Consider the following 13,494-nt stretch of genomic DNA (forward strand, 5'->3'; position numbering starts at 1 on the left):
ATATATGTACCAAATCACAACCAAAAAAAGGTTGGGTAATGCTGTTCTAACTTATAATACGTTAAAAGTTCCCTATATTTGTTGACTTTTTGATACTGATGAATACTGCTAACATAAAATCTTAGTGACATAAAAAATACTAGCATATGATAGAGAAAATCATTATGATAAAAATGACCTTTCCTGGAACTATCATTCATTGTTGGTGGGAGTACAAAATGATCTGACTACTGTGGAGAACCATCTGGCAGTTTCTTATCAAACTAAATATATACCTACCCTATGACCCAGCAATGTCCTCAAAACAGACTTGTACAAGACGGTTCATAACGCTTTACCAATAACAGTCGAAGAATGAAAATAGCCCAGGTGTCCACCAAATGAAGAATAAATTAACAAAGTGTGACATATTCCTATAAGGAAATACCATTTGCTAATAAAAAAAGAACACATTACCGACACATATAATGACATGAATGAATCTGAAATATGAAGTCCTAGATGAAATAAGTCTTACACAAAAAACATACATAGTGTATGACTGCACTTACATGAAGTCCATTTAAAACAGGCTACACTTGTCTGTGGTGAAAAAATCAATCACAGCAGTGGCTGGCTACACATGAGTGGGAGCAGGGATTGACTGTGGGGGGCATAACGGAATGCTCTGGATGAAAGAACGTTTTGTATCTTGGTAGGGGTTTGGGCTACACAGGCATGTGCATTTGTCCAAACTCAGCAATGTACTTATACAAATTTATCTTTAAAAAAAAGCCATAAACGAATACTGAACTCTAGTTAATGATGTACACACTGAGGTATTTAGGGGTGAAGTATACTAATACCTGCAACTTACTCTGAAATGCATCAAAAAACAGGGTGGATTGGTGGATGGCAGAAAGATGGATAGACAGATATGTGATAAAGCAAATACAGTAAACTACTTAAGAATCTAGGTGACAGGCTGTTCACTATACAGTTTTTTCAATAATTCTATATGTTTGCAATTTTTAAATAATAAAATGTCAGGGCAATTTTTAAAAAGTGACCTTTCCCACCACATCATTTCCTGCTACGAAGTATATGTAAATCATAACCAAAAAGATGCTTACCGGTTGCTAAAATATACTGTCCATCTTTTGATACCTTAATAGTGGTACAAACAGTAGGCATTTCAAAATCCTGAATAAGTTCAATTCTCCTACGGACATCTACAAAGAAAGAAGATAAATAACTGGTTTAACCGCCACGTGCTTACTCTGTGTCCAGGAAGACAGGATTCAGAGCGGTCACTACCAACGGCAACGTCCCAGTGCTTCCCAGCCTCGGGAAGGCGCACGGACACAGCCCCGCCCATGACACAGCAAGCTTTTCTCTTAGCTCATACCTTATTTTTCTAAACTAAGTATTTTATTTTTATTTTTCAAAAAGGAAAAAGTGTCATTGTTAACTGGAAAAAAAAATGTCCATGATAGTGCATCAAACATCCAGTTTCAAGCCTGGGATAAAGGGGGAACAGAATAAACATTAAACCACTATTGTTATTCAATCATGGATCATGACTAAGACAAAAACCTTTACCATTTTTTCTCCTAAATAATAACAAGTCTAAACCTTTAAAACCTTAAGCTTATATAAGAAGCTGCTACCAAGCTGACTTTTGCCTCTTTGTGGCAGCACTGATCTGCGGCCAAGAAGATCTAGGCTAGAGGAAGCCTTAGAGCAATCTCTGGGTCAAAACATTTAAACGTACTCTCACAAAAACTGGTTCCCTGCAACAAGAAAGTGTGGATTCTTGCTGGCTGCTATTGTAACAATGTGCCCACTGTAAGGACTGTGTATGACTCTCTGGCACATTATTGCCTTGTTCACTAAACCAACCAACTGAGCAGGAGGAGCCCACTAAATCTGGAAGACACATGATAGTTTTGAGATGGGCTGGAAAGGAGTCAATGAACAATTTTTTCCTCTAAGTAATCTGAATCTGTTTTCTTACACACTAGAACACTGGAGTGGAATGAAAGAATCAGACGCAGTGGTTAAGAATCCACCTGCCAATGCAGGGGACACGGGTTCAAGCCCTGGTCCAAGAAGATCCCACCTGCCACGGAGCAACTAAGCCCGTGCGCCACAACTACTGAGCCTGCGTGCCACAACTACTGAAGCCCGCACGCATAGAGCCTGTGCTCCGCAACAAGAGAAGTCACCGCAATGAGAAGCCCGCGCACCGCAAGGAAGAGTAGCCCCCGCTCGCCGCAACTAGAGAAAGCCCACGCACAGCAACAAAAAAACCCAACAGAGCCATAAACAAATAAATGAGGGGCTTCCTTGGTGGTGCAGTGGTTGAGAGTCTGCCTGCCAGTGCAGGGGACACGGGTTCAAGCCCTGGTCTGGGGGGATCCCACATGCCGCGGAGCAGCTGGCCCCGTGAGCCACGATTGCTGAGCCTGCGCGTCTGGAGCCTGTGCTCCGCAGCAGGAGAGGCCGCGATAGTGAGAGGCCCACGCACCGCGATGAGGAGTGGCCCCCACTTGCCGCAACTGGAGAAAGCCCTCGCGCAGAAACGAAGACCCAACACAGCCATAAATAAATAAATAAAAGTTTAAAATAAATGAATGAATGAATGAATGAATAAATTTTTTTCTAAAAAAAAGGAAAAGGGCAGGAAGTTTATTTTCCACTACATGAATTCCACTGTGTCTTTGTAAACCTTCAGTTAAATATGATAACAATAAATGAGAAAAGCATTATAACTTGGATCACAAATGTAGCTGAGATGAAAAAAATAATACTCACCGACATTTTTCTTCTGAAGTGCTCTCTTTTTTCTGTCAGAAAGCCACTTAAAGAAAACAAAGAGACTTTATTTTAAAACATATTTACTTGAATTGTTTCTCTGCTTACAAAAATACATGCCCATATTAAAAAATTGAAACTTTATAGGAATATATAACATAGAAAATGAAAATACTCTGTAATCCTAACCCTACTGTTAACATCCTGTTACATGGATTTTTTTTCTGGTATATATTTACATATACTAGACAATAAATTTTTAGAACTACCATATTTTACACAAGAAAAAACTAGTTCATCTAATCAACCTAAGGGAAAGGAGTAAGCCTCAAATATTATGGGTTATAACTAATATATGGAACTTTAAGTGAAATTTTAAAAAGCAAACATTAAATGGAGAAAGTTTCTTAAACAAATGTATTTTTTACAAAACATAAACCTAGATAAATAACTGACCAAATAGCTGACACTTGATAATAAAGAAATGATACTTTTAAAAGTCACATTCGCTGACACCAGATTTTGTTCTGTAATTCCTATACCTTATTCTAGCTTGCAGCATAAGTCCATTGCATGAACAAGCGCCAATGATGAAGCACTAATCAATTACGATTACCTTAAAGCAGTGGTTCACAACCAGGGGCAATTTTGCCTCCAAAGGGCATCTGGCAATTCTTAAAGCGTACTTGGTTGCCACAGTGGGAAGGGGTGGGCACTCCTGGCAACTAGTGGGTAGAGGTCAGGGATGCTGCCAAACCTCCTACAATGCACAGGACAGACTGTACAACAAGCACTGTCCAGCCCAAAATGTCAATAATGACGAGGTTAAGAAACCATACCCTCAGGAAATCAAAGAAAAGCAAGAGAAAAATTAACAGATGTCATTTCTAAAAGCACAAACCCAACGTACAGCCCATGTTAGAGACAGGACATTATAATCTTTAGGACTGTGGTCATGTGGTCCCACTCCTGAATACCCTAAGTGTGACGCCTGAGGCAGTGTCGACACTGGAACAGGTGTCACTCTTTCAAGGGCCTGAGTCTGAGCCAGAGCTCTCCTCCTGCCTTTGTCTTTAGGGCATTGATTTACAGGTCTGTGCTAGTCTTTGTGATTACACTGCTCTGATTTCATTTTAGGCAGAAATGTTTCAATTAAAGGTGATGTTAAACTATATTTCTGGGCACTCGATACATTCTTCTACATCAACCTAATAGAAGCAAAACAAAGGGCTTCTCCTTTAATAGGGGATTCGATTTCCTCTTCTCAGGGAGTTATGCTAAAGAAGGGGGCAGTTCATTCAATAGCTGGTCTCACACATCATGAGCTTGGGGCAAAGAGGAGGGGATTGAGATTGCCTTCTAAATGGGAGCCTGGGACCTAAAAGAGCCAGAAATTCCTTACAACAGTGATGATGGAAAAGAGTTGAAAAATGATGAAAAACAGTTCACTCTGGAGTTTCTGTACAAACTGACAGCACTACAGGAGAGCCCACAAGACAGAGTCAGCACGGGGCAGGAATGAATCAGTCTAAGTTTTAAAAGTTCACCAAAGAACTGAAAGTTGTCACTGATACCAGGCATCCTCTTTGTGTTCTAGAAAATCACAGCTGACAGACAATGTCACTTTACCAATGCCAAATAATTTAACCAGAAACCCAGCAAAAGAGCTCTGGGAATGCTGATGATCTAATTCTCTCACTGGACAGGCACCCCACCATTGTTGAAAAAAAAACAAAAGAAAAGAAAAACGCTGCTTGATCTTACATTTGAAGTAGGTAAAGCAAAATAGGCAATTTGTTGATAAGTCAGAATTACTTTAAAAGAAGATTTAGAGAGATTCCCTAACAGGATACACATACCTGTTTACTCAACATTTCCACCTGATGTTTATTAGAACATCAAACCTTCCGTATCAAAAATAAAACTTTTCATGCCTTTTGCTCACTACCTTCCCGCGACCCTCAATGCGCTCAGCTCTCCATTTCAGTTACCAGCAACACCGTGTGCCCAGTTACTCAGATCCAAACCCTAAGAGTTCCCCCCTGATTCTTTCCTTCACCTCAACTCCCTACGGCTACCCAACCCATTAGCAAGTCCCATTAGCTTACCTCCAAAACACCTCCTTTACCCCACCCAGTCTTAGCATCTCCTCTGCTACCATCCTAGCCCGAGCCACCCGTCCCTCAGCTGGACCACCTAACTCATCCCCACTCACACCCTCCCCAGCTGCAGTAATTTACCAGAGAGCAGCCAGTCTGTCACCTTTTGAATATTTTTCTCATTCTCCCATGCTTTCACTGTACTGAATAAATACCTTTATTTTTTTGCAGATTTTTATTATTAAAAATCTAGATTTTTAATTTTAAATATAATTTTTATTATTAAAAATCTACTGTGCATTTTATTATTAAAATGCACAGTAATTTAACACATCCTACAGACAATAATAATGAACATGGATGCCATGCTATACTAGATGCCTGTTCTTGGCAGTTTCCTTCAGGCACTCTGGTTTCTGCTCCCAGCAACAGCTTCCAACAGCACTAAGAATAAAACCCTAACTTCCAGCCTTGGCCTACAAGGCCCACCTCTCCAGCCTCAGCTGTCTCCACCCTCCTGCCCCACTGAGCACTCCACAGACACAACCGTGTTTCTCCTGTTTCTCCAACGTGCCAGGTGCCTTCCATTGTGGGTCACTGGCGCTTTCTGTTCCCTCAGTACGGAAAACTCTTCCTTTCCCCCATCTTCACAAGACTCGATCCTTTTCATCAACCAAGTTTCTGTTCAAATGTTACCCCCTTGTAGAGGGGTCTTCCCTGAGGGCTTGAGTCCAAACCACTTTCTCTAAACAATTCATCCACAAGTGCTCTCTTATAGACACTCAGCACTCAAAGCACTTTTCAGTATCTGAAGTTGTCGTGTTTGCTTACTTATTATCCTTTTCCCCAACAGGGAACCTTATCTGACCGGTTCATCACGTATCCCAACATTTAGAACAAGGCTGCCTGCAGGTACTCACGTCTCAGCAAATGTGCAGAACCAAAGAACAAAATGACAAGGATCATGCTGTGTGACAAACAGCTGGAGAACGAGGAGTTATTTAACCTGAATTCTGAGAAGAATCTAATCATTGGCTCCAAATCTTTTAGGGTCGGACACAAGGAAGAGTTACACTTATTCTGATTTCCAAGGGCAGGACTCAGAGCAACAGCGGCATGTAGAAAGGGGGCGTGTTTTAAAACAACTGTCTAACAAGCAGTCTCAAAATGGAAGAGCTTCTGCCAAAAGTTTCTTCTCACTGGCAGTGCTTCGACAGCAGCCTGACCAGCACTTATGAGAAATAACATCCAAGCTACAGAGCCTAGGCGGATGACTCTGGACAGGTCACCCTTCCCCTCGCTAGATCTTTTGCATATTTTCAACATGGAAAGATTGGAAGAGAATGGCTGACTTTCCAAACGCCTTCCAATTCTGATGTCCTAAGACTCAACGAAATCAAGTTAAGTTCAGCAAGGTTCAGAAACACTGCCGTCCACATCATAAATGCTGCTGACGCAAAGCCTGCATTTCTCTTCACTGCTGTATTTCTAGAACTTGGCATATAACAGGAATTCAACGAAGAGCTGATGAGCGGGCATTAAAATGGGGGAGAAATACCTGTCAACCAATCTGTCCACGTTTTCCTCCTCGGTGTGGCAGCGGCTGTGAACATTATACAAGCCCAAAAGGACAGCTCCTCTGTTCTAGAGAACTTTACCCCCCAAAAGTTCAAGCCAACTCATCAATCCCGATCACCCCTCGGCCCAGGCTCTGGCGCCGTAACAGCACTGTCCTCGTCTCCCAGCACCGACCAGCTCCCCCAGGCACCGTCCCTGGACTCTGGGCCTCCCCTAGTCTGGAGCCGGCCCGGGCCCAGCTGAAACTACCAGGGACAGGGAGGAGGAGAGGAGCGGCTGCCCCGCGAAGAGGAGGACCCTACGTGACTCACCTCGGGAAGGGACTTGCCGCAGCTGAGACTGTAAATCTTCACTTCGTTGAGGCTGGAGACCTGCATCGCGGCGCCGAGCAGCAGCGACCCCCGTTCCCGTCCAGGACGCTATAGTGCACGAAAGAACCCGAATCTCAGGGCCTCCGGGGCGCCTGGGCGGCGTGGGGCCCGGGCGCTGGCGCTGGGTGATGACGCACTTCCGGGCGCCGGAAAAAGCGCCGGTTCCGGAAGTGAGAAAATGGCGGAGTTAGGGAAGGCTGACTAGTGAGGTCCCGGAGGCGGCGGGGCTGGGAGCGATCTTAATATGGGGAGGGCGAAGAACTGCTCTCCCCTTTCTCAGCAGGGAGGAGCAGGAAGCTTTTAGGGTCGCTGCTCAGGCCGAAGGGTTGAGGTACCCGGGAGGGCGAGGCTGTCTGGGCTGACTGAGGCTTTGGGGGGCCCGGTCAGGGAATCCAGGGAGAGAATGCGACCTGGGAGCGAATTCAGAGTGGAAGTGAGTTCTTTTCTCACCAGTGTTCCTGCAATATTCCATTAGAAATAAAAGCTTTTTTAAAATGATACAAAAAATATTTTCATCCGGAATTGACATTCATCCTGCAAGGGAGCAAAATTTGCCATCCCAAAATGTCTCTTTGGCGTGCGGATTATTTCTAGCTGAAACCAATCAAGGCCCAAAAGACACAGGAAGAAACTTTGACCTTCCCCTTCACTGTCTAGAAGAATGTAGATAGAGGACCTGTTCTAGGAAGGGCGCTGTCGCCATGGATAACTAGAGTGTGAACTGGGTGTGGTAGACAGGGAGGAACCTAGCAAAGTCTGTTAAAATTCCTCTCTGTGTCCCATTGTCTCTGTGATACCCAGCAAGCATTTGTTTACCAAATATTTGCTTTTTAATCTCCATGTCAGTTGCCTTCCTCGCCTTTGAAGTCTCAAACCAGTGCCCCAAATGATCTTTTTTGTCTTTAGCTGAAGATGGTATTTAAGATGAGGGTTTCCAGTATTTTGGTGCATTACTCAGTTTTCCTGGGTCTCTCCCATGTATACATGTTATTACACTTTTGTTTGATTTTCACATATTAATCTGATGTCAATTTAATTCTTAGACCAGCCAAAAGAACCTAGAAAGGTAGAGAAAATTTTCTTCCTTCCTGGCAACCTCACTAAATAAGGAAAGAAAAGAAAAAGCGTAGTAAGAAGAGGGGGGAAAAGGTAAAAGAAGAGGTGATCAGGGAAGAAATGGGTTTGAACCTGATGTTTTTTGAGATGGGCGTGTGACAGTATTGACAGACAGACCCTCACTTAAGTATGGTTTTCAGAAAGTTCACAAACTTTCTCTGTTGATCATCCAGTTACTTAAAGACTGTTGCCTAGATCTGAGGACTTGAGAATTCTTGGAGTGGTTAGATGAAACTTCAGCAGAAAGTGTCGGTTAACTGTGCCAAAGGGTCCTTTTGAAACTGGAGAGTAGTACTCACTTCACTTTCATATAACTGAGGTGGGTCACTTTGAGCACAAGCTATATTGTTCACGGCAGAGTAAGGACTTCTGAGCTTAACAATTTTGTTCCTATTGTAACTGTCCTTATTCTACCTTAAAGTTCCAGTCCAAATTCTACTTTCCACCTGAGGCTTTTTTTGAGAAAATATGCAGGACTGCCATCCTCCTTGGGGAGGCGGTGTCCCAAGGGAGAGAAAGATCATGGGCTTCAGAGTGGTAATAAAATAGGCCTTTTAAGCAAATTGTAAAAATAGAAAATGTTAACAGAAACAGACTGACAGCTCTAGAGAACAAACTAGTGGTTACCGGTGGGGAGAGGGAAGGGGGAAGGGACACGATAGGGGTAGGGGATTCAGAGGTACAAACTACTGTGTATAAAATAAACAAGCTACAAGGATATATTGTACAGCACAGTGAATATAGCCAATATTTTATGATAACTTTAAATGGAGTATAATTATAAAAATACTGAATCACTATGTTGTACACCTGAAACTAATATTGTACTCAGCTATACCTCAATTTTTTAAAAAAATGGAAAATGCTTATTTTCCAAAATATGCAGGATGATTTCCAAGACACTTCGAATACTTTCACACGCAAAAAAATACTACCTTTGTTATTTTTTAAAATAAATTTTTATTTATTTTTATGTTTGGCTGCCTTGGGTCTTTGTTGCTGCGCGCAGGCTTTTCTCTAGTTGCGGTGAGCGGGGGCTACTCTTCGTTGCGGTTCCCGGGCTTCTCATTGGCTGGCTTCTCTTGTTGCAGAGCACGGGCTCTAGGCGCGCGGACTTCAGTACAACTACTCGGGCTTAGTAGTTGTGGCTCGCAGGCTCTAGAGCACAGGCTCATTATTTGTGGCGCACGGGCTTAGTTGCTCTGCAACATGTGGGATCTTCCCGGACCAGGGCTCAAACCCGTGTCCCCTGCACTGGCAGGTGGATTCTTAACCACTGCGCCACCAGGGAAGTCCCTACCTTTATTATTTTCAAGAATGTATTGTAAAGACCCATTGAGTGTAAACCACAAGCATGTCTGTCACTTATTAAGTGACATGTGTTAGGTATAATATATATAGATATAGCCTCCTCCTAACTTTGATAATAAAGAGTCCTAGACCATTTCACTTTACCTTATTCAATCCGATTTCCCACTGACCCCCAGATTTGCCGTCTACCTCATGAATATCAATTTCATTACTCTGCTTTTGAATCTTGTCTGATGCTCACTTGAAGCCCTCCCCTTGTCCTTATATCCAGAGGCCACCATCTCCTCAAAGCTCACCTTTTGAATATTTTTCTCATTCTCCCATGCTTTCACTGTACTGAATAAATACCTTTATTATTTTTGCAGATTTTTATTATTAAAATGCACAGTAATTTAACACATGCTACAGACAATAATAATGAACATGGATGCCATGCTATACTAGATGCCTGTTCTTGGCAGTTTCCTTCAGGCACTCTGGTTTCCTTAAGTCACAACCTCTCAAGGGTAATTAAAATATCATTTTTTAAAATAGAGCCCATAAAGCTTCCTCTTTTGTTAAATTTGGGATGGGCTCCTTTTTTAACATTTAAAAAATTTTTGATTTCTATACAATTTTTAAAGGTTACTTTCCATTTACAGTTATTACAAAATATTGGCTGTATTCCCCGGGTTGTACAGTAAATCCTTGTGCCTGTCTTACACCCAACAGTTTGTACCTCCCACTCCCGCACCCCTGTATTGCCCCCACAACTGATAACCACTAGTTTGTTCTCTGTGTCAGTGAACCTGCTTCTTTTGTTATATTCACAAGTTTGTTGTCTTTTTTAGAACACAAATAATACATATAAGTGATATCATACAGTATCTTTCTCTGTCTGACTTATTTCACTTAGCATATGCCCTCCAAATCCATCTATGTTGCTTCAAATGGCAAAATTTCATTCTTTTTTATGGCTGAGTAGTAGTCCATCATATACATATAGCACAGTTTCTTTATCCATTCATCTGTTAATGGACACTTAGGTTGCTTCCATGGGGGATGGACTCCTTTTGAACCTGTTCTTCACCCTGTTATTTTCTTTCTCCCTCATTTTCATTACTCTAGGAAATTTTTTTAACATATTTAGAAGTATAATAGTGTATTGAACTCATGTACATAAAACCCAGCTTCAACAATTCACACATGAACCATTATGTTTCAGCTATACCCTCACCACTTCCTCATCCTTGGATTATTCTGAAGGATTTGAAGTAAATCCATGGCAATTACCTTTGTGGTTTATAATGTACTTGTCTGACCACCCTTTCCACCTAGACTTGATGAAAGTCTGGGCCTTACTTCATCTCTGGGTTCCCTGGGCCTAACCCACTGCCTGGTAAGTAGCACACTCTCAGTAAATATTTCTTGATAAAAATGAGTCTGTTGTGCTTCCCTGGTGGCACAGTGGTTGAGAGTCCGCCTGCCGATGCAGGGGACACGGGTTCGTGCCCCGGTCCGGGAGGATCCCGCATGCCACGGAGCGGCTGGACCCGTGAGCCATGGCCGCTGAGCCTGCGCGTCCGGAGCCTGTGCTCCGCAACGGGAGAGGCCACAGCAGTGAGAGGCCCACATACCGGAAAAAAAAAAAGTCAATTAATCACTCTGCATCCTGACCCAAAGTCCTAATTCTTTGTCCCATACATTTTGGCCTTTGGAATATTGAAAACAGCACAGCTCTCTGCCAAATGATTGTTTCAAACATGCCCATTTATACATCTTCCTTCTCCAACAAGAAATGTCAGTGAGTCAGGAACCACACTGCAAGGAACGTGGTGTTTTCTGCCAGGTAGAACAAGGTGTTCTTGGCCCTCGGTGCCAGGATGGTGCCCTTCCCGCAGTCACTGGTCTGAGGGTTCAATCCTCTGTATTCTAGGGTTGTTTTCCACTGAGGGTGGAACTACAAAGCAGGTGCTGCTTCTCGGGTGTTTCTAGTTTCATCTCTAACACAAATATTCAGTGCCTAGACTGTGAGGAACTTGAATGTGGTGCTTTATCCAATGCCTGTGCTTGGAGCTAAGAGTACAGTCTTCAAAGCCAGACTGCATGGGTCCAAATCCTGGCCCTACCACTAGCTACCTGGATAGAGGCTGGATAGAACAAGTTCATGTAATCTCTCTGCTTCTGTTTCCTCATTTGAACATGAGGATAATAATAGAACCTACCTCAGAAGGCTGTTATAAAGATAAAATGAGTGTGTGTTATAATTCACTGAGTCCAGGATACCTATTTTTATCATCCCTGAAATCAGGTGTGTCTTGTGTGTCATGCATATTTAATTGACAGTATTTTTCTTCTAATGGTACATGGGATAATGGTGCATCTTATAGTTAATGGGCTTTTAGATTCAATAAAATACAGTACATATGAAATGCTTAGAACTGTTCCTAACATAGTAAGCACTATTTATTAGCTATTATTATTTACTCCTGGGAACAAAAACATTAAAAACTGTTAAAAAAATAAAGTTGTAGACTCCAAATAACCTTAACTGCTGTGTTATTAGTTGCCATTCCAGAGACCTTCAAGTAAACATTCAAGATTCCTCTCCCAATTCTTTACGTCCACAGCCAATCCAACTCCAAATCCTTTTGATTCTCCCTTTCGGATGTCAGACTCATTCTTCTCTGTTCCCACTGCCAGAGGAACTCAAATTTCATCCTCTCCCACCTGGCCATCACAATCCTTTTATTCTGGTCTTCCTGCCCCGAATCTGTCTCTCACAGGAGACAAAGTCATGCCTCTAACGGGCAAACCTGATCACATCAACAGTCTAACTCGAAATTCTTTAGTTCTCCCCAAGCCTAGAAGAACACCTTTGCTGGCCCCTTCCGACTTTCCCAGCCACCGTACCTGGTGCTGCCCCCTCTCCAGCTCCTCTCTCACCCCCGCTCACTCCCTAGACTCTCCAAGCTGAATTACTCACAGCGTGAAAAATATGAAACCCTCTCTCACACCTCCTTCGAGCCTTTGCACCTGCTCTTTCTGCACCCTCTGTACCTCAGTATCTCCTGTTCATCCTTCTTCATCTCCAGAGGGCCTGAAATACCTAGATTCTCGTCATACATCGTATATAATCCCACTGCAGCGTTTCTTAAACTGGGGCTTACTTACAGTTGTGTTTGCAAAATAACATTTCGGTTTTTTTTTTTCTATTTCAACAATAATTTTTTAACCAACTGATATAAGCATATCTGATTATCTGGTTGGCATCTTCTGAAAAGTACTACTGCTCATATCAGCGCCAAGTTTGTATTTAAGTTTACAGTTCACTGGCTCGACGTGCCACTACTTTTATTGTCTCGGTTCAGTGATTAGAGGAGAGAGGATGGCATGAAATAATACAATAGGGACACGTCTCAGCCAAGTGGAAGCCCAGTGATGTCATGGCCTATTATGTGAAAGAAGGTTTTGCAATTGATCTCGTAGAGGATGGTGGTGGGAAGAATTAAATCAGGTGGGGATAGAGAATGCAACAGATCTCATGCCCCAGCAGTGCTTTATATTCATCTAGCAAAGCAGCAACTGGTTTTCATCAAAAATATCTATATATCAATTATCATAGTAAATTAATTTGAATTCTGTTGGTTTGAAGTTTTACAGTTTTACATGAAAATAATCTATCCATTTGTTTTGGTGTATAGTAATACAAGAGCTAAAAGCATAATAAACTTATACGAGGTTTACATTTGTGCATCTTTAAATAAAACACTAAAAAGAATTAAGTCCTAAATGCAACATGGTGGTGTCCTGGATTGGATCCTGGAACAGAAAGATGCTATTAGTGAAAACATTGGTAAAATCTGAATAAAATCTGTAGTTTAGTTAATAGTGTTGCACCAATGTTACTTTCTTAGTATTGATAAATATGCCGTTGTTATCTAAGATGGGTAGACTAGGGGGAGCTGAGTGAAGTGTATATGGGAACTCTCTGTAGTATATTTACAACTTTTCTGTACAGCTAAAATTATTTCAAAATAACAGTTTTTTTGTTTTTTGTTTTTGTTTGTTTTGTTAAGATTAAGCCAGTGTTGAGAGTCCTCCTGCTAAGCCCATGGAGCGTCTCTGTTTCTTCTGGAACCTGCTTCCTCGTTTTCTCTCCATGAGGCATTACAATCGGCTGTGGATAGATACCCTAACTATCCACCAGAACCAGAACTCTTGGTGCCCCTCACCCCTGGCCT

At 42.2% G+C, this 13,494-nt stretch overlaps 1 protein-coding gene across 1 annotated transcript in view; it reads right to left on the minus strand.

The window, feature by feature from the left end:
• Positions 1-6,957, minus strand: part of NOL10 (nucleolar protein 10) — an 84,701-nt gene extending 77,744 nt beyond the window's left edge. The window contains exons 1-3 of the mRNA XM_082642555.1: positions 6,785-6,957; positions 2,797-2,842; positions 1,113-1,211 (exon numbers count right to left, since the gene is read on the minus strand). Of these exons, the coding sequence (XP_082498681.1) occupies positions 1,113-1,211; positions 2,797-2,842; positions 6,785-6,850 (211 nt within the window). The 5' untranslated portion in view covers positions 6,851-6,957. The remainder of the gene's footprint in view (positions 1-1,112; positions 1,212-2,796; positions 2,843-6,784) is intronic.
• Positions 6,958-13,494: the final 6,537 nt, after the last annotated feature.

The sequence above is a fragment of the Mesoplodon mirus genome, assembly GCF_964341445.2.
Source record: "Mesoplodon mirus genome assembly, chromosome: 14".
NCBI classification, from domain to species: domain Eukaryota; kingdom Metazoa; phylum Chordata; class Mammalia; order Artiodactyla; family Ziphiidae; genus Mesoplodon; species Mesoplodon mirus.